Source organism: Camarhynchus parvulus, chromosome 8 (genome assembly GCF_901933205.1).
Source record: "Camarhynchus parvulus chromosome 8, STF_HiC, whole genome shotgun sequence".
Taxonomy (NCBI): Eukaryota; Metazoa; Chordata; class Aves; order Passeriformes; family Thraupidae; genus Camarhynchus; species Camarhynchus parvulus.
The window spans coordinates 10,483,588-10,505,067 of record NC_044578.1 but is presented as its reverse complement, the minus strand read 5'-3'; the positions used below and the strand labels follow the sequence as shown (position 1 = coordinate 10,505,067).

General features: G+C 52.0%; 1 protein-coding gene across 11 annotated transcripts in view; it reads left to right on the top strand.

The window, feature by feature from the left end:
- Positions 1-21,480, top strand: part of PTPRF (protein tyrosine phosphatase receptor type F) — a 375,416-nt gene that overhangs the window by 340,218 nt on the left and 13,718 nt on the right. For 7 of the 11 annotated variants that reach the window (XM_030952948.1, XM_030952950.1, XM_030952956.1 and 4 more), the window contains 5 exons: positions 773-784; positions 3,096-3,211; positions 8,849-8,946; positions 16,694-16,817; positions 18,764-18,939. In XM_030952948.1, coding sequence (XP_030808808.1) covers positions 773-784; positions 3,096-3,211; positions 8,849-8,946; positions 16,694-16,817; positions 18,764-18,939 — 526 coding nt within the window. The remainder of the gene's footprint in view (positions 1-772; positions 785-3,095; positions 3,212-8,848; positions 8,947-16,693; positions 16,818-18,763; positions 18,940-21,480) is intronic. The other 4 variants (XM_030952958.1, XM_030952957.1, XM_030952953.1 and 1 more) reach the window with 1 other exon arrangement.

Genomic DNA, 21,480 nt, shown 5'->3' with positions numbered 1-21,480 from the left:
TCTGGCAGACAGTCCTTGGTGGCCATGGGGAGGAGGAAGGTCTCTACCTGGCACAGCAGAAGGCTCCTTTGTAACAGAGCAGAAGGGCTGGGTATGCAGAAGGTTGTTAACACCAGCCCCAGGACACAGCTGCTGTGGGCTCTGGAGGCATATGAACAGTGGGACAGAAGAGAGCAGCTTTGTCCCTAAAGCCAGTCTGACTGCTCTCTCATCACAACTTGGATTAGCAGCCTTGGGAACTTTTCTAGTACTGGTTCTCTGTAGAAATTGCCTGCTTGATCTCCGGGAGCTGCCCCCTCTCCTGTGAATTTTAACTGAAGAACATGACCTTGGTGGTGTGAACAGGGCATGGATGTGCCAGGCTGAAATCAGAGTGGAGCTCTCTCTTAGGGCCTCTCAGTCCTGACTACTGGATCAGGACCACCCTCACACTGTGCTCCCTGTGGGAGCAGACACCTCCTTCTGCCTGTCAGATCCGTCCTGCTCCAGTTGTAACTGTAGCGTGTGATGATTGTTCATCCTCTGGAGGAGCCATGGCTTGCATTTGCATGTGTTCATGTAGCCTGTTCAATTACAGTAGGTCATTCTCTATCAGCTCAGCTCTGAGGTTCTGCTCCTCCTGGGCTCTCTATTTACATATGTCTCTCTAGCTGGGGAAGGGAGCTGCCTTTGTTGTCTGATTAAATGGAGTTGTGCTGTTCATGTGCAGTCAGTGCCTTTCTGTGTCAGTGATCATCTCCTTTCTTCTGTTCCTGCTTTTCCCTGGATCTAGTAAGCAAGAAAGGTATGAATTCATTTATCTTTTTGTTTTCCTAAAATTTCAAGTCTATTTCCCTTTTTAAAATCCAGCCTGAAGCTACTAAGGGGCACCTTTGTTTTTGGGAGTGTGGAGCATGCCAGCCTTAGGAGTTTACAGAGACTTTGTTTCCTCAAAGGTATCAGCATCCTAGCAGCTTCCAGCTTCTCATAGCTCTCAGGGAGAAGTTCCAACATAAAGACTTTCCAGATTGCTTTTGCAATTAAATTAAAAATCAAAAAAACCCGACAATAACAGCAGTTATAGGGGTTCCTTTGTTTTCTCAGTCACCTCAGACTGAGAGCTGTTCCCTCAAGAATGCATGTGCATTCCTGCAGTCTCTAATGAGGAAGCTTTGAGGGAATACTGGACAACTATAAGAAACAGCGTATTTGCTTGTCTTTAATGAGAGAAAATGGCCCCAGAGAGTATTTCTGTGCCAGGGCCCCATAGAAGATATTCCCACCTTGCCTTAGCTTTGCCTTGTCCCAGAGTTGTGTGGGTGGAGCACCAGGAGCCCTAGCCTGCAGTGCCCAGAGCTGACACACATCCCTGTCCCTGCTGCATCCTCACCCATGGGGGATCAGCATGCCCTCTTCAGCACCACCCATGTGCCCAGAATGATGCTGTGGTCCAGCCTCTCTGAGGAGGCATTTTCTCCCAAAGGTATCTGTGTGTAATAGTCACAGTGGCCACTCTGTAATGGGAATGAATTGAAGCTGAGCAGCGGTGGGTAGCTTGGGATCTGCAGGATGGTTTAGGAGTTTCCCTGACTGGGCTAATGCGGCAGAGATAAAGTTTAATTATGTTCTGTGCCCATTCCCCAAAAAAGATGGCCCAGTTTGCTTGAGGACTGGTACACAGCAGCACATTGCACGTCCTGCTGTGCTCCTGATAGGAGGTTTATTTTTTGGCTGTGTATTCTCCATTCTTTCTGTCAATGCTCTCAGTCCTTCAGCTCTTTTGTCTTGGTCCAGGCAGCTGGAAGGCTTCTGAGATGTTGAGATGCCTCAGAGTAGGGTGAGACTCACAAGCTGGTTCTCTCCAATGAACAGCTCCAGTGTTTGCTGCAGCCTCAGGCTGCAGATGGAGCTCACAGGCTGGGCCACACAAAGAACACACGCAGGTTTCACTCGTGATTGATGCACTGTGTTTTCTCTAAGTGCCTCTCATTAGTGGCAGCCCAGCATGCCCAGCCTCTGATGGAAGTGAAAGTGCCCTGTGCCTGTGAGAGCATTTGGGATCATGCATGGTTCAGGGTCATTACTGTCCAGGGATGCAGCTGCCTTTGTGCAGAACCTGGCAGCCCTTCAGTGTGCTTCCAGGGGCCTCAGAAGGAGGACCAAAGCAGAGGCTGATTGTTGCCATTTGCAGGCTGGTAAATGTGCTAGCATTTGTGTACAGCAGCAGTGCTGCAGCTCCCTCTCTTCCAGGAAACATCAGGTCAGCAGAGGGGTTCAGGCAAAACCCATCTGGGGACTGTAGCCAAAAGACAAAGTCTCTGTGTATTCCTGCATGCTCAGTCTATTGGCCAGATGCCAGGGTCAGCACAGGCTCAGATGAGAGAACTGCTGTGCTGCTCCTGCCCAGCACCCTCCTCCAGCCCTTGGGTATACCCACCCTATTTGTAATCTAGAGCTAGAAGTAGGACCTAAAGATTTGCCAGAAACTCTTCTTGCAGCATTATATTTTCCTTAATATTCACTTGTCCACTTTTTGATTGGATCTGTCCCAGCTTTGCCTGTGAATTCCAGCAAGAGCCTGAGGTGGTGGCATCGCTTTAGGCATAAATATAGCATGAAGAGACAACATTGTATTTTATTGTTCCATTAATACACGCCTTGGGTGCCTTCAACCATTCAAGACATGTATTAATGGCCCAATAAAACACACCCTGAAGAGCCTTTACACTATTATATTACAGCATTCTATATTTAAATATTTCTAATACTTGAAAAAAAAATTTTTTATATCCTTCCACTACAGGAAATAGTTCCTAGAGACAGTAAGAGGAAACAGTATCTTGCATCTCTCTGCATTTTCTGTAATAAATACTGTGCAGAATACCACATTTCAAAACTGCCTCACTAATCAAACATCTGACATTGCTTATATATAATCTCTCTTGTTTCACAGATGGGAAATTGGAGGCACAGAGATGATATGACTTACCCAGAGCCCCAGGAGCCTGGGATGCTCCTGGCTGTCTGGGACACAGGCACCCAGACTCCTTCCTAGGGTGATCCATGCCAGTCTCTGCCAGCACTCACCTGCTTGTCTCTGCCCTCTCTGTCCACAGGAAAAGGGCACATTCCCCCTCTTCCAAGGATGAGCACTCCATTGGCCTGAAGGACTCACTCTTGGCCCACTCATCTGACCCAGTTGAGATGAGGCGGCTCAACTACCAGACTCCAGGTAAGGAGCAGCTCATCCCCTTGGATCCTGCTTCCTCTGGTTCCCTTTCTCCATGTCCCCATGCCAGAGGCAGAGTTGCAGTCCTTCCCACCCTCCAGGAGATCACACCTTCTCAGTCACAGTGACACAGAGTGGGCTTTAGACCAAGGACGTCCAAGTATCTCCTCTCTGGGTTGCAAATCCTCCTCCCTGGGCCTGTCACTGCAGGCCCATGAGGCTGGGGAACCTGGATGGGGCTGGTCTGTTGTGTGATGTATGTCAGACCTGGTGTGGAGCTCATTACACTTGTCCTGAGCTGGGAGGAGCCTCCATGCAGTGGAGAGTTTACACACCTGAGCTTCAGTGCTGAGCACAACTGGTGCAGTGTTGGCCACATGGGCTGCATCTGGGGCAGTCAGGAGGTACACAGAGCTCTTACACTGCTGAGGGTGTCCCAGCAGCTTCATTCTGGGATCTTTGGTGTGCTGACTCTCCTGCTCTGCTCAGCCAAGGGTCAAGAGAAGAGCTACCTGCAGACTACAGTGCTCTGCAGCCAGTGCTGTGGCCCACTGAAGGACTCTGCTGATCATGGTGGTCTCAGTGCAGAGGATGATAGTTCAGTAAAAGCCATTCTCTGCATGCTGCTTTCACTGGCCTTGGATGCCTCAGGCTGTAGCTTTGCCAGCTCATGGAGGCAACTGTACTTCACACTGCAGAAAGGTCTTGTGCTGCTGCTTTGTGTCTGCACGTCTCTGGTGGCACCAAAAGCACAGTACCTGTCATTGTAGTGATCAGAGACAGGCTCTGCCCTGACTCGTTCAGAGCCTTTCAGAGAGTCCAAGTCCTAGATGAACTGAGGGAGCACTTGGGCTTTTGTGATGGAGGGAGCAGTTCAGCAGCAAATGAGGCACATACAGTTCTGTTCTAACTTGCAGCTCCTCCTGGTCTCTAACCTACTTTCCTTTTCCTCCTGCTGCTCATTCATCTAAGCGCTTTCATCTAATAGGAGAGTTTTGAAGGAGCCATTTCCTGATGTAAAACTGCTGTGTCTGTCAGGGGGGGCAAGAACAGCCTTTCCTGTTGCCACTCACAGCAGTCTAGCTCGTATCTGGGGTGAGCTACACCAGCACATCTTTTTCTGTGCCGGGGCAGCTGTCAGGGGTCTGTAGTTAGTGCATCTCCCAGGCAGAACCAGTGGCAGATCTCACGTGTGGGCAGCAGCAGAGCTGGCACATTAATTGATCACAGCCCAGCACAGGATGGTGTCACAGCATGGGAGGAAAATGCTGTGGGGAGCAAGGAAGGCACGTGTGCCAGAGGAAGAACATCTCAACAGGCAGATCACCAGGAGCAGCACTAGGGAGGGCGTCACACACAGTCAGCAACAGCGTGCAGCTTCTTGGGGAGGAGCACAGTGTTAAACAGGGCTGCTCCAGGACTGCTGTGCATGGAGACAGGCCTCGGTGACATGTCTCCATGTGGGCACAAAAGCCATCTTTGCTGTCTGCTTGTGGTTTGCATTGTGAAGAATTGTGACAAGTCGGGCTTGCATCTGCTCCCATCTTCAGAGAGGTCAGGGTGTTTGCAGCAAGGGTATCCCTTGCTAGACCTGTAGCAAGGTTCAAGAGCTGCCATCAGAGAGACAGGGAGCCAGGAAACCTCCTTTTCCTGTCTATGAGTGAGGATAAGCCAAAGATGCTGCTCATTTGTTAAGTTTGCAGAGCTCTCTGGAGAGACAAAACCAAGCCAGAGTGCGCAGTTCACTCGAGACAGCAGCAGGACCCTGGGATACTGCCAGACACTGCTCTCCCACCAAGAGACAGCACTCTGTCCTCCTCCCCTTCCCCTGCTGCATCCCTTGTGAGTGTCTGAGGAGTGGAAGGGGGTGTTGTGCAGCTTGAAGTGACTGTTCCACTCCTGACGAGCTTGTCCTCGTTAATGAGGCGCATGAAAGCCACCAAGCCCAGTGGGCCCAAGCTGTTGCCCCTGTCACCCGATGGAGGTCGAGGCGGTGCTGTGAGGATGCATTGACAAGAGGTGCTGGCCACCAGCCCTGATAGTTGGTCTCCCTGCTGGAGCTTGCTGAGCAGGGAAAACTTGTTTAATGCATAATTAATTGGTCTACTGTTATTAAATATTAAGCTTTTCATTTTTGTGGTTTTTACTTCAGACAAGGGTTATTCCCCACTGTTGGCCTCCCTGTACCAGTGTACTGCCATGCCAAGTCACTGAGAGGATACAGGCCTGGGCAGTGTCCCAATACACCATGAAAGGAGACCCAGTTGTGCTGCTGATGAGCTGTGAGCAAGCTGGAGGATCAGGGGCACTGAGCAGAGGTGGCTGGGGCTGAGTGCAGTCCCCCTGGCCACCAAGTAGCACAGATGCCCCCTGTACCTGCCATCTACTGGCCCTTGCAGGCTTCCCTGGGGCATGGCACTGGGGCCAGTGGTGTGCAGTGAGAAATGTAGCTCTCAGTGTCACATGAAGGCCTTTGGACTCACTCCCTTGCAAGTAGCTCCAGCTCCAGGTGTTTGCCAGTGTCAGGGGGCAGCACTGGCCAGAGCCAGCAGCTGCTGTGTAACAGCCAGTTGCAGAGCAGCCCCAGGGCCGGGCACTCAGTCCTATGCTGGAGGGAAGCTCCCAGTGCTGTGGTATATGGTGCTTTCCTTTTCATCTTCATCTCGTTGTCTTTCCATCTCTGAACCTCTGCAATGATGACTAAAGGCTAATGGGATTTCTGTTCTTGCCCCATTTCTTTTCTTTGCAGGTGCCAGTGTCCCCTGTTGCCCGAATATCTCAAGTTAGTTTTAACTCCTGTTTTTATCTTTCAACACCTTTTGCTTTTTCTTTCCCTTTCTCTCTCATATCTGTATTTTTTGTTTCAATGTCATGAAGATCACCTTCACTCACAGCAGACTGTAAAATGGCAGTGATTCACTTTCTGACATGATGTGTGGGGCCAGGCTCGGTACCGCTCGCACGGCACTACAGCAGCTCACTGCAGGACAGTGCAGAAGGGAAGGTCCTGAGTGATGGGCTGCCAGGAGGCCTCTGCAGCAGCCCTTTCCCTGCTCTCCAGCCTCCTACTCCCTCAGAGTGGTAGGCCAGGCTCTGCCATGGTGCCAGGCCTCAGCTGGCCCTGCATGGGGACTGATAACCTTGGCCATTCTGGAGGGAGTGACCAGCTAAAAATCCCAAATGGACAAATTGAAGGGGGCTCTTCAGTGGTTGAACACACTCTCTTCCTACCTTGGGCAAACTAATTTCCCTAGGCTGGGTCACCTCGGTCACAGACAGAGCACATGATGGTCTCTGGACTGCCTGAGTTTGGGTACCAGAGTCCCAGGTACAAAGAAGGCACTTACTGCTCTAGCAGCTTGGATGGAGTAGTACCAGCCTGCAGATAAAAGTGCCCCCTTATCTCTTGTCTTCTGAGCTTCAAGTTCATCCTCAAACAACCATAAAAGTGTGGCCACCCTGCTCTGGGACGTACAGGCATCTGTGTATGCACACAGGAACAGGAGAAGTATGTAAGATAAATAGTTCCCCTGGGAGCAGAACCAAGGGCTTGCCATGTGTGTCCCTGTGAGCTCTTCTAACCTCGTGGTGAGCTCACTGTCCTCTTGCAAGAGCAATTGGAAGAGCTTGTGGAAGTCCTGGCAGCGTGTACAAATCTCCATCTTGCCCTGCACTGTCAGTGGCTGTTTTTCTAGGTTCACAATAATGGAATTCCAACCACTTCCTTTTCCCACCTGCTCTTGCAGCTCTTTTGTTGCTGCAACTCTTCTCTGGCTGGCAAAACACAAGTTTGGAGAGACCACCTTGTGTTTCTCAGCAGAGATGAGGCTCTACAGCTGTGCTGTGGTCCATGGCTCTGCTGTACTTCGTACATAACCATGTTGGAAGAAACACATACTGTGGCTGTGTTCCAGTCTCTTTGTCCTTTCTGTCCCACACTTCTGTCTTGGTCCCACACTGTTCTCATCATTCAGTTGCTCATGAGTGGCAGCTCTGCAAAGGCTGCTCCTGAGCTACAGCCTCAGAGTTCTGGCACGAGTTTGGAACTTGTGCCAAAACCAGCATCATCTCTGTCCCTTTGAGGGCTTGCTCAGCCACCTCGGGGATCCTGATGGGTGAAGTGGCAAACAGGACCATCTGCAGGAGGACCTCAGCACAAGGCAGAATAGGGGTATTTCCTTCTCCACCTTGTCTGTGTGTTCTCAGGCCATCCATGGATAGCTGTGCACTGCCGAGCAATGGCAGGATGAGTGTGTGTTGGATTGGGTCTTGCTGTGTGCAGTGATGTCAGATGTTTTATGCAGAGGTCTGAGGGTAACGCTCCCGTGTTATCACCTTGTGACTTGTGTCACCACCGTGTACAATGTGTGTACCCAGCCTGGAGACTGCTCCATCACCTCTGTGGCCCATCACTGCCATCTGTGGCAGTGTTCAGCCTCCTGAGAAATTGAGAAGCTTCTGGCTGTGCTCCAGCCTGTCTCTCTGGGTGTGAGTCAACAGCTTCAGCCTATTAATAATCATCATTACCCATGTGGGATTTCTGGGAAACCCATAGAGCAGCCAATGGAGTCACGAGCCTTGGGATTTGGATGACGTGTTTCACAATCGCGTTCCTGCCAGTTCAACATCTCAGCATCACAGAAGGAGGTTGTGGTGGTTAAACTCTGAGTCCCTGGGCCTCGGAGGGCTCCTCCCAATCCCACATGCGCACCCCCACAGTACCTGTCCCCTGTGTGGGATCTGCAGGATCCCTTCCTCTGGGCCTTCCTGCTGAGCAGGGCTTTGGCTGTGCCCAGGATGGGCTGTGATGTTGCATCCCTGGTTTAGGCAGAGCAAGACTTCTGCCATGGCTTGAGCTGCCTCCCAGCTGGCAGCAGCCTCCCAGAAGGTGCTGGAGGGCACATTGCTGCCCATGGTGCCTTGAATGAGCCAGCCCAGAGGAGCTGGATTTTGGGGCCTGGAGCAGGCTCTGCCTCTGGAGCATCACTGAAGAGTTCTGCAGCTGTGTGCAGAGCTGCTCCTCAGCTCTCAGAATGCTGTGCAATGTCCTACCAGGGATCAGCCATTCTTCTGTGGGGCCCTTCACATCCTTCTCTAATGCCCCAGGGACTGTGACAGCGTCTGCCTACCCAAAAAGCTGTGCACATGCACTGCAGAGGTTTCACTGCAGGTCTGGCCGAGTTTCTTTGTGGCTAATGCCATTGTTAGGGGTAAGCAAGAGGATCCGCCTAAGCCCTTGGCCGTGGGAGCACCAGTGTGTTCAACTTCAGCCCATGCGGGAGCCCGGGAGGCGCAGTGACAGCAGTGACAGCAGTGACAGCGTGTCCTTGGCCTGTTCCTCCAGGGGCTGGCCGAGCCCTGCCCGCCGTGTGGCCTGCTCAGTGTGCCCATGGCTGCACTGTCCGAGCATGCTCACCCGCCATGCCCATCCTGCACATCACCTTTGTGTTCTGTCCACGCCCCGGGACTGTGCCGCATGCCCTCAGCTCCCCTCCATCCCGCCCGGCGCTTCCATGGTCACTCGTGTCCGCCTGCACCCACCTCGGGGTTTGCTGTGCACATGCTCTTGCTGAGCCTTCCTCGGCCGTGCAGAGCCATAACTGTTCTCCTCTCCCTCCTCCCTCCTTGTCTCGCTTGCAGGCATGCGTGACCACCCCCCCATCCCCGTGAGCGACCTCGCTGACAACATCGAGCGGCTCAAGGCCAACGATGGGCTGAAGTTCTCCCAGGAGTACGAGGTGAGCCTGAGAGCGGCACGGGCAGCAGGGTGCAGTGGTGCTGGCCAGGGCCCCAGCAGAGAGGGCCTGGTGAGAGCTGAGCTGTGCCTCCCCTGCAGCAATGCTGTGTGGTCAGTCCCCACACCAGCCCTGGGAGCCTGCCAGCTCTCCCTGCCAAGCCCACAGTGGTGGGAACTCACCTTGAGCAGTTGAAGCGTGGCTGGTACAGGGAGAAGGCCTTGCAGGAGAATGCACAGCAGCCTGCCATGCTACCACCATGGTTAAAGTCTTAGGAGTGAATGGGAGCTCATGTCTGCCTACCTGGACTGCCACTGATTACTTTGTTCTGCTCTGTGAGGGCTGCACTCCATCCAGGTTGGCTGATGTATTTTGGTCTGCAGTATGTGTGCCTGTTCACTTCCATCTGTGTTCAAAACTTTGCTCTCTGCACCATCCTCTGCTGCCAGCAAACATGCGTTGTGACTTTTCATTCCTGCTTTCCCCAGCTAATCTCCCACTGGACTGTGCTGGCATTAGCCTGTGCCATTCACCATCAGTGCCCATAGAAACTCTGCTCATGTCCCACTGCCCTGGAGCAGTCCAAGCTCCCCTCCCTGCACAGAGCTTTCAGTCTGTGACCTGCAGTCATGAGCTGCAAACCTGCCTGCAGTTCTGGATCGTGCTCCCACCATTATCCATGTCTCTGGTGCAGCCCCTGGGTAGGTACTGCCTGCATCCACCACGATGCTGCCTTTGCTCACACACACAGGCACGTGCTGAGTGCTTGGGGAACCCCTCCACTGCACCTCTCTCAGCCCAGCTCCCTCCAGCCCTGCCCTGTCCTCCCTGAGAACAACTTGCCAAAGGGAGGGAATGTGGAGGGAAAGCAGCTGACCTACCTGAGGGCTGCCTCACCTTTTTCGCACTCTTCAGGCTGCATGATTAGGTTGCAACTGTTTCAAATTGAGGAAAGTTCCTCTGCAGCCATGAGAGCAGGAATGGCAGGATGATGTTTTGCTGTGCTTATATGCAGAGCCCTCTTGAGCTGCAGGGGACTTGTAAATAAACCCCCCACTAGTATTAAAGAGGGAATAAATTTGGGAAGTGTTCTTTGCATGTGTTATCACTTCTGTTTGAATTGTTATCTGCCTGTGCCTGTGGCCACCCCTTCCTGCACCGTACCTACACTGATTTATGAGATGAGATCAGAGCATTTGCCCATAAGGTAGGATTATATATGCCAGGAAAGGGAAAGCAGATCTCTGTGTTGAGAAGGTAAGAGACAAATTCCAGCTAGTTCAAAGGGTGTGCTGCATGCATCTGAGGAAGGCACAGAGCTCTTTTTTTGCTTTAGGATGCCAGGTGGAGGGTCTTGGCATCCCTCTGCATTTAATGTCTGAGCCAGAGAGATGAGCTACAGCATTACACTGTGACTTGGGAAATGTTTAAAGGAATAATGTGCTTCCCTTGCTGTTACCTGTGTGCTCATGTATGTCCTGCCAGTGGAGCCAAAGTGTGCAGTCATATCTGTCTGCCTTGGGCTTTTTGTTACCAGTCCAACTGAAATGTTAAGCAGGGCTGTCCACTCTGCTACAGGCAGGCTGTGGTTCTGCTGCACAGTGGGGATTCAGCAAGATCCAGTGTCTCTGCACTCCCATCCTCACATTAGGCCTGTGCTCAATAGAGCCTGCAGCATTATACTGAGCTGTGGGAACTGTTTTTGAAAAAATGAGCATTAAATAAATTCTCTTAGCTGCTTTCATGAGCCTCTCTCTTCTCATTTCTCTTTCTTTAGAATATCATGGCTGGTTGAGAGCACCAATCAGTTGTACTTCTCATGTTGAAGCAGCTATTAAGTAGCTGATTGTTGCACATAATTTTTTTCCCCTGGATTCTGCTGTGTTTGACTCCTCATCATTAGAAAATTGCTGAACATGACAGGCTTGTAGAGTGTTTGACACTAGGATGGACCCAAAAGTAGAAGGGGTTGCACCTTGTTGGCATGTGGGGATCAGTGCAATCATTTCCCATTTGAAATGCCAGTGAGAAGAATCCTGGACTGAGTTTGAAGAGAGCAGCAGCTGCCTGTGCAGGGCTGCTGTGGCAGCAGGTCTGCTCTCATCCTGGTCCCTGTGTGTGTGGGTTTGGCAGGGCAGCAGCTCCCTTTGATAGCAGGGCTGCAGGGCAGGACAGGCTTGGTGTGTGCTGCTGACTAAGGGAATCTGCACAGTGGGTGTGGAAAGAGCAGAGGTGGGAGGGGAGCAGGCTGAGCAGCCCCTGTGGGAGCCCAGGAGACAGGAACCGCACCTCAGCACATGCTTGCATTTGCAGTAAGCATTGATACAGTCCCAGTGCTCACCCTGGGACTCTCTGAGCCCCAGACCTTACACAGAGCTGAGTGGTGTCCCAGTGCTTTGAGAAGTGAAGGCCCTGCCCCTGTTCCCCATGGCATAATGGTGCTGCCAGAATAGGCATAGCACGGCTGAGCAGGGAGAGACAAGGGAGGAAGGCATGGCAGGTGAGCCCCCAAGGCCCATTTGCTGTTTGATTGTGCTTTGAAATGGTTGCATTTTAAGTGTTTTTGTAGAGCAGCCTGTCAGCCTAACATCTCTGTGGGGTGCAGGGCTGTTTATAGATGGCTCACATTCCAGGAGCAGTGGCACCACAGGCAGAGAGCAAATATTTAACAGCACTTTTAACCATTGAGGCCAGCTGGCCTAGAGCCATCAGTCTGGCACTTGCCTCGGCTGTGCAAGCAATAGCAGGGTAACCTAGACACAGGTGACATGAAACAAGGCCTGTCAGCACCTCCCCACATGCCTGGGAAGGGGGCAGGAAGGGTGGCAGAGATTTCTCACAGCCATCTGACCTCTATTCCCACAGTGAGAGAACAAATAATGTTGCTCACACCAGTGTGCCAGCCCGTGTGGCTGTGCTGCCCGTGTGACAAAGCCAGCACAGAGCAAGCTGTGGGCTGGCTGCAGTGAGCAGGCTCATGAGCTGTGGGTGAGCCCTCACCCCTGGCACCTGGGAGCCATTCCAGCTGTACCTCCTGGTACCCCTGGTGCAGCAGGAGAGGCTGAATTGCAGTTGCTGGGAGCTGCAGGCACAGTTCAGTGCTGCCATGTGCTCTGGCACAGGGCAGAGCACAGCCCCACCATGCTGTACAGGCAGGCAGCAAGCTGGGGGGAGCAGGGCACAAGGGCCTAGCAGCTGCTTCTGGCCTGGCTGCACCAGGAGAGTATTTCATTTTTAGTGTACAGTGAAAGCTACAGCGAATTTACAGTGTGGGATTAATGGAATTAGATAAGTAGAAGGAAGGCTGAGCCCCCTGACTGTGGATGTGCGGGTGGTGGCAGGCGCTGCCGCTGTGTTGGAGCTCCTCCTGTGGGCACCTTCCCACGCTGCAGCCTGTGCTCCCGGGGCAGGATCCCCTGCCTGGTCGGCACACATGCACTACATCTCACACTCCTGCTGTGGGATCCACCAAGCTGAGCATTGCTGTCCCCTTTGGTGCTGTTAGCAAACACAGGACAGGCTGGCTCCAACCAGCACTGGTTCCTGCTCTCTTGTAGTGCTCTAAATTCTGCATCACATTCCCAGGAGAAGATTTTTTCCTTATTCCTTTCCAAACTGCATCCTGAGGCTATTACTCCTCATGTCCATCCAGTGTATGGCCCCCAGGAGCAGAGCAGAGCAGGTGTTGAGAGCCTGGCAGTGTGGCACTGCCTGGCATGTTAGTTCTTAGTAATCTTTAGGTTGTGTGAGATTTCACTGTGCTCCTGCTTCCTAGTGTGTAGGGAGGCTGCAGACCTTTCCTCAGAGTTTCCTGTGGAGAGAAGCACTGGTGGTTTGCCCACACCCTGTATCCACTTCCATTTCCCATAAAGCCTCTGAGGACACTGCACCTCCCGTGCCTGCAGCCCTGGCAAGGCAGGTCAGGTAGCAGCAGAGGTGCTTGGGTCCCTGGGGCCAGTGAGCCCAGGAGGATCAGGGTGGCACCCAGGGAGCCTTGTTTAAATGGGCTTGCCGGGTTTACTGGCTCATTGGAAGCTGCCTGGCAGGCACAGGGTGCTCACGTTCCAGTAATAAGAGTAATAAGGCTGAAGTGCTGCCAGCCATTGATTCAGAGGCACATTATGTCCTCATCTGAGGCGTGGTGCAGATTGACAGTGGTCAATGCTCCTGCTAATGTGGTTGATTTCACAGGAGGACAGGAAGCACTCACTGCCTGTGCATCTTCCTGTCCCTGTGCCCTTGTGCAGCTCCCTGAGCTGCTGTGCTGCCCCAGGCACTGCCTGCCTGGGCTCTCCACGCCTGCCAGCAGCAGAGGCAGCAGGGCCTCAGCATGCAGAGACATTCTGGAACTGCACTAAGGAAGGGGAGCAGCAAGCCCGAGGTAGATTGTATGTAAGAGTCAAACTGGCACTCAGGGATGTTTGCAAGGCATTTGTAAAGTGCTCTAGAGTCTGTCAAGGAAAGAGCCTTTTTCCAATCCTTTTTTCAATGGTCTGATTCTGTCTTTATGGCAGTAGCAGCAGGGATCCCTGAACTGCTTTGGTGAAATTGTTCCTTGCACTTCCATGCTGGGAGGGAGGAGTTTTACTAATTGGGCTTTTTCTTAATTTGCACTTGCTGTCTTAAAGCATCTCCCTGTCACTTTAAAGCAAAGCAAAAGTCATGGTGCTTTTAAGTTTTCTCCTGGCTCATTTCTTTCCAATTTCCCAGCCCTTCTGCTTTCTAGGAAGAGAGTGTTTGTTGGGAGTGTTACTCTGATCAAGTTTTGGGATGAGGCAGTGATTCCCATGAGCCCCCCAGAAAGGAACAGGAGCAGACTCCTAGTACCAGGGCAGTTGTGGAGCAAGGTGGGGAGACGAGGCAGTGCTACTGCAACAGGAGCTGCAGGGCATTGTACAGAGATGGGACAAGACTTGCCAACCAGTGCTCCATGTAGGGGCTCCAACTCTCTCCAAGCAGCCCATCATCCTCCCATTTATTTACTCATTTATTTGCCTTAAAGGGGGGAACAGGTGTACATTAATTCATCACCAGAGTTTAAATTAAATCATTTTACTTCTAAATGAGTCACTAATTTGCAGGAGTATTTAATTAGAGCCTCTTTGCACTCAGGTGCTGTAGTAGTTCTGACTTTCTCACCTGTTTGCCCTCTTAAGAGGCTGATAATGATTAGACCATTTCTGCACATACTCATTGCACATCAAAGCTATTAACCCTAATGGCAACACCTTGATGCTCCTCCTCCATTCTGGAGGCTCTTGGCAGCCTTGTCCTCCCCCAGGAAATAACCCTCTGCTGTGGCAGGACACAGACTCGCTGTGCAAAGCACTCCGCACCCCACAGCTGGGTCAGCCCTGCAGCCTTTTGGCAGGGATTTGCAGCATAGATTGAGCATGAACAACTGCACTGAGCTTTGCTTGCCGCTGCTGCAGGGGTAGGGCTCACTCCAGCACCCACCTGTGCCCATTGAGAGTGTTCACAGAGTGCAATTACAGCTGTTGCTTCCTTGGGTTGCTGCTTCACAGCAAGATGCTCACTGATACCTTCAGAGTCAGTCTCAGCTCCACCACCAGCTAGTCAAGTCCCTTCATGGGCTGTCTGTGCAGACTATGGCCACCTTTCTGAAAAATTATTATTTATGTTTCTAATAGGCATTGGTGAGTCCATATTTTCCTCATTAGTTTGTCTATTTGTGCTTCTCCTTCCCTGTGCTCCATATTGATCAGATTGATGTCAAAACCTCACTTACTTGTCTCTACTCCAAACCGTAAAGTCCTTTATATTGCATTCCTTTTTTTTTTTTTTATGTCTTTGATCATTTCTGCATTCCCCTTGTGCAGTTCAGGCTCACTATTGGTGGGCAGCATCTTCCCTGCCATATGGCTGAGAGTGGGGAGCATCTAAAGAGCAGCCTGTACTGAAAGCAAAATACAGGTGCCTGAATGAAATGAAGTGACCCAGAGAGCTGTGAGCTGTGCTGAGATGTCTCTGTGCCTGGGCAGAGGAGTGTGCAAGGCCTGTGGCAGCCAGGCTGTGTGTTTGCAGCCAGAAGTGGTGCTTGCAGCCTCCACTCCCAGCATCCTGGCTGCAGCGCCTCTGAGCACAGCGCCTGCCTGCTTATTACACTGACAATAGAAAATTACAGGTTTTCTGTAGGAAATGTCTATTTACATCCTACATTTCCCAAACTACTTATTAGCATCGCTGTGATGTCAGATCCTCCTGTACCTTTTCGTCAGCACTGGCCCCTCTACCTGGAGGCAGCCTGGGCCACACCTGGGGACAGACATCTGCCACCTGGCACAGCACTGGCTGTGCCCTGCATGTGCTGCAGAGCCCTCAGGGCTAGTGCAGCAATGAGGGCTCTACCTGTGCTCCGTTCTCAAGCCAGTGCCCACAGCCACCGCTGGCTGCTTGGGCAGTGTCTGCTCCACAGCACAGGAGCAGAGGGGACATCAATGAGTGTCACTTTTGCACAGCTGGTGGTTGGTGGAACTGAGCAGAGGGACCATGGGAGCTGTTCATCTCAGCCCAGTCAGGGAACTGTACTTCCCACCTCAGCCTTTTGCTCACAGCTGATCCAGAGCTGACAGGCATTTCACTGGCTGAGAAACCTTCTGACATGGCTCTTCCAAGCAATGAACACAGATGCCTGCAGGGAGCACAGCATGCAGTGCTTCCTTTGGCCTATTTCCCCAGTGTTTTGTCTGTGGGCCAGCAAAATTTCAGAGACCCTGAGCTGGAGCAAGATTTTAAGAGGGTTTTGACAGTGTTGTTAATTTTGGGGGGAAGGGGGTTCATGGGGTGACTGATTTCTGGTGTAGCTGCTTGCCCCCAGCTTGCCCAGGGCTGCATGTGCAGAGCAAGTCCCTGCTTGAGGCAGGTGTCTTACCTGTGTGTCTCGTGTGTCTCTCGGACAACAAGAGCATCCATCTCAGAGGGCTGATTTGGGGATGGTCCTTGTTCACCTTGCTTTGTGCATAGACTGAGATGATAGCGAAGGCTTTGGGAAGAGGCTGCCTGGCCATGGGGCAGCCATGGACTGGGTGCACCAGCACGTGGCTCGTGGAAGAAGCACTGAGTGTGTGAGGCCAGGTGGGAGTGGGATGTGTGCTTTTCAGGCAGTTGCATAGTGTGCAGGCCAAGATTTATAACCGCATCTCTTCTCTGGGTTTATAGTTTCTTGTCACTCTATTAACTCAAACGAGAGATGTTTACATTGCATAAGTAGCTGGAGCAGTGGATAGTAACCTATTAATTTTCATGACTATTCCCTGGCAAATGCTTACAGGCTGTGTTGCAGGACACTAATATCAAAAGCTCCTGGGGCACAAGACACCCAGGGCTTGCTGTATTTCAAGAGGCTGCAGTTCAACAGCTAATAAAACTGCTAGGTCAAGATCTGCGCAGTCAGGTCTCTCTGGAATCCTGGCAGAAGACCAAATTTCTGCTGATGGGTAGCTCCAGAGGAAAAGATGAGTGTGCAGGAGAGGAGATGAAGGCTCATGTGTAGCAGGCTGCCCCAGTGAGGCACTGCTTTGCCTACAGATAGTGGGATGCATGTGCCACTGGAAACTGGTTTTCAGTGTGGTCTGGCTTGGTGCTACTGCCGTGGACACCCATGGAAGCTGTGTCTGGCCTGGGGAGAGGTGTGCAGGGCAATGCACATTTCCTGACTGAAACCCATGTGCTGCAGCACTCCAATGTGCTGGAACCGCTACCAATTCCTTCCTTCTCCTTCTCTCCACAGTCCATTGATCCTGGGCAGCAGTTCACCTGGGAGAACTCCAACCTGGAAGTGAATAAACCGAAAAACCGCTATGCAAATGTGATCGCCTATGACCACTCACGTGTCATCCTGACTTCCATCGATGGTAAGTCACTGCACTGGGCACCCCAACAAGCAGCTGAACCTGACTGTAGCAAGGAGACCATCTTCTTCTGTGTTCTAAGCTGAGCAGGAACAAACACGAAGCATCAGCATGATCAGATGTGTGTTCTGGCTGGCCAGAAGAGAAAGGACGTTGTAAAGCTTTCCCAGTGTCCTCAGAGCGGTGTGTTCTGTGTGGTTGCTTCTTAGTACTGCTGGCAGCAAACATGTCTGTCCCAGCAGCCCCCTCTCCCACTGTCCTCTCTGTGTGACTTCAGCTGCCTTCCTCACTACATGGTGAAACATGGCACTGTTAGTGCCGCTGCCACCCTCTGTCCCAGCACAGTTGTAGGGCCAGTATCTTTCTCTGAGACTTGTCAATATATGGGCCCAAATAATTGCCCAGAGTAGCACAGGGTGAGGGGTGCTCCTTCCCCTGGGACATCAGACTCCATACATCCCTGTCCTCCAGGGGAGCATCAGGCTCTGGTGTCCATAGCACTGACCCCCATGTCTCCAAGAACCAGCCCCATATCCCTGGAGTTTGGCCTAATACACATTTCTAGTTCTGTTGCACACAGAGGAGCTGGAGCCCAAGCTCACCCATTCCCCTTGTTTTATAAACCAGCACCCAGCTCTGCTCACCCAGATCTGAGCCTACTGATGGAGGATGGGGAAGATACAGCTAATTCAATGCACCCTGCTTGGGGAAGACCTGGCTTTGCACACAGGTGGCCCTCCAGTCACTAGCATCCTTTTTTGGGAGATGGAAAAGCCTTCTCTGATGGTAACTATTCATCCTCTTCAAGAGGAGGAGAGGCGGCCAAACAGTCCCTCACAGCAAGCCCTGTTAAGCAGCAGCAGCAGCAGCAGCAATGTGAGGGCCTGGCATGTCTGCTCATGGGCAAACCCTCGCAGACAGCTGTGGGGTGAGCACACGGGGGAATCCCTGCTTTCCAGGCTGACTCAGTTGCTGTGAGTAGTGTCTGTGCCTTCCTGGGAACTGTTCCCAAAGCACCCTGCCAGCCCCGTGCCGCCCGTGCCAGGGAGCCAAGCGCTGCACTCCAGCTGCTGCCGCCCCCAGCGCTGCCAGCGCTTCGTGTCTGCTGGAGACTGCTGAGACCTGGAGAGCAGAGCTGTGGAGTTTTCCCCAGGACAAAAGGACGAGGGGTGACCCCCAGCTTTATTTCCTTTCTCTAATGAAATGCAGATGCTCTCTCCTAGGGAGACAATGAGATTCCTGCTGCTCTCTATCCCTGCAGCCTGGGCAGCCCATGCTGAGCAGGGTTTGGAAGCAGCCTCAGGCCTCTGCTCTGCCAAATTTATTTTAGTAACTATGTGTTTGCATTTTAAAAGCCTTTACGAAAAATTCCTTTCCTTAAAGTGGTGGAGGCCTCGTGGGGGCTGGAGCAGCCTCTGCCAGTAGGCAGCAGAGGGGTCTGACACTGAAGGCTTTCAGTGGTGGTAGGAGGAAGATCTCTGGTTCCTTGGGGATAGTTGTCCTTGCAGGAAGAATGGGGAAACATCCTTGCCTGACATCCCTTGCTAACAGAGACAAGCTAATAAAGGAGCCTCATTTTTAAAAGGTGCTGTAGGACCATAACAAATTGCTGGTGAATTTAAGACAATTATTTCAGTCAGTTGCTTGGGGCCGAATGAGCTCCTTAATATTCCTGCCTGTGAATTTTCCTTTGTGTGTGTGTGGCAGCTGTCTCTCTGCTTTGGTGTTGCCTGCTTGTTGCATTAATGTGGGAGTTACAAAGGGTTCTTCTTTTTTCAGGCACCATCCCTGTCCTTTGCAGGATCCCTGGGAGAGATCCTGACATCACCCCATAAAGGAGAGCCTTGTGAACATGCCAGCCTCTTCTCCTGCCTGTGGGGTCCAGCAGAGCAGTGGGTACAGGGTTGTGGGCTTACCCCAGTAACTCTTGCCCTCTTTCTCCCCCGCAGGGGTCCCAGGCAGTGATTACATCAACGCCAATTACATCGATGGCTATCGGAAGCAGAACGCCTACATTGCCACGCAGGGACCGCTGCCAGAAACCCTCAGCGACTTCTGGAGGATGGTGTGGGAACAGAGAACAGCAACTATAGTCATGATGACCAGGCTGGAGGAGAAGTCCAGGGTACAGTGTGTGCTTTCTCTCTTTTCTGGAGCTGTTGGGGGGAAGAAAGGAGGAATGGGAGCGCTTCACAGCATAAGGCATAAGGGCACCCAGTGAGGGGCAGCTCCAGTGATGTGCCTCACTGCTTCATACAGCCCAGCAACAAATGCCTCGTAAGCATATCCCTGTGGGGCAAAAGGGTGGCAAAACCTCCTGTTGCTGGCCTGCTCATTTAGCTCTATTTTGCCTGCATATCTGCATGTGTACCCATCCTTTCGTACCCACATCACTCGCATCGAAGGGGGAAAGGAAAGCTCTGAGATGGAAGGTGTGTACCACCCCAGAAGCTGAGAAGCTGCAATTGTTGGGTGGGACCAGCAGCATCCAGCAGCCTGACAGGGCCCTGGCATTTCTGGCAATGCAGGGGAATGGCTGACAGGGTCTCATTGCAATAACAAGACTGATTTGTGCCTTGTCCAATGACAACATGTATAAATTATCAGCTTACACTGCCAGGATTAGATATTCTGATGTAATAAACGCAAAGCTGCTTGCAAACCACGGGGAAGGCATGAGCTGGAGAAGGAGTGGGAGCCCTCACTGCAGATGATACAGCTTTCGTGACAGAGGTTCTTAGCCCCTGAAGCAGGAGTTTGTGAGCTGTGACCAAGTGCTCCTGCACCCAGATTCACCCTTTGGGCAAAGCCTGCCCAAGGATGAGGCAGCTTCTGCCTCTCATGATTCAGTTTGCTCCTAAAAGTAAAATTTTAGCAGTGAGCATTTGTACTAGCAGAATATTTTAGTGTTGCCATGCCAACAGCAGAAGGGGCTCGTGCACTCAAGCTGTGAAGCACTGATTATTTTTAGCCCAATAAGCTCATTCTTGAGAAGCAGAAATGGTCAAGTTTGGGTTTAGTTAAAACTTTTGCCTGCATGCTCTCCCTCCTTTTTCAAAGCTTTAGCACCGAAATGCTCGCAGGAGTGTCCCAGCCCACCCTGACTGGGAGGAAGTGGCTGGAACCACCAATCACCATGGCAAAACAGACCTGCTTTTCCTAATGTGTGAAAAACAGGCATTGTTGATGGGTTTCCTGGCATCTTCAAATGCCCTACAGCCTGTAGGGAAAAAGAGCATTCCTTGGAGATGAGCTGTCTCTAGAGATCCAGCCCCAGCTTTGCACTGTGCTTCCTGCTGCAGAGTCCTGGCTGTTCTGTCCAGTGGCCACTGTCATCCACATGGGGTGACAGGGAAATGATTCTGACCTGCCCTGTGGCTCAGGGCTTGGCACACTCGGGGCTAAGCAAGATCAGAAGCTTCTGATCCACTGTGCTCTGCAGCTGAGGGTTATATGAGGACTTTTCTGTGCCTTCACATTTCAATAACAGAGCATATATTTGAAGAACAAGGAAAAGCCCTTCTGGGTTGCCAAATAAATCCATGCCTGGAATCTTGACTCACTTAACTTCTGGGCTTCTCAGTTATGGCAAGGCATTCCAAGGTGCGTGTTTCTTGAAGATAACAGGTTTCCTCTGACCCCAGAGGGACTCGTCTTTGCCTGAGATGTCTGTGCTGCTGAGCTATGTGTTATCTCCCCCCAGCACACCCCATCCTATCCTGCAGTATTTTGTTTGTCTGTCCCAAACACAGTCCATGTGATCAGGCTTTTGGTGACATTGAATCCTTGTGGGCAGGAGGTGACCAGAGCCCTCAGAGATTCTCAGGCAGCCTGCCTGATGGGGCAGACTGCCCAGGGGCTCCAGGCAGACCTGACCAGACCCAAACCCCTGCATTTGCTCCCTGGCACTGCCTGCCTAAGTCCTGCTGCCTCTTTGGCACATGCCCAGCCCTAATGAGAAGTGGGCAGTTTCTCTGGCACTGTGGGAGAGGCAGGTTGCCAGGAGAGGCAGTGGAGAAGCCTGGTCACTCCTGAGTTGAACAAGTGATCCACAGCAAAGACTTCTCTGGATGTGTTTGCTGTACCCTGTAGGTGTCTCAGGGCATTCCCTCACAGCAGGGTTCTGGTGGGGAGCTGCAGTGTGGGCTTCCAGGAGATTATTTTCTCTGGTGGTTTTTGTTGTCTTTTTCAGCATCTTCCAAGCCAAGATTGCTTTTAGCCACCTTCCTGCTCTGCTTTTCCTCGTGCCCTTTTGGTGAGGGCTAGAGCTCTCTTGGGAGCACACCTTTTAGGGACCAGTGAAGATCCTAATCCCAGTCATTGCCCATTGCTCCAAACTTTCAACATGAGTCACTGTTTTGCAGTTCATTCTGCTCCAGAGACTTCAAACTTCATCTGATGTAACCCCTTGGGTCCCTGCAGCCCTGCTGCCTGCTGCTGCTCGTGCTGCTGTGAGACAGCACTGCTCCAGGCAGTCACATGGCATCACAGCATTACCCAAGGGTGACCTTGCTTGAGAGTCCCCTTGCCCAGGCGCTTTGGCACAGGCACAGGACTGTGTGTCCAGCTGCAGAGCCCGGGGTGGGCAGCAGGGCCTCATGGAGAGCTGCCTGCTGCAGAGCAGGCTCTGCTGCCTTTCCAGGCGAGCTCCCCAGGTCACCCTCAG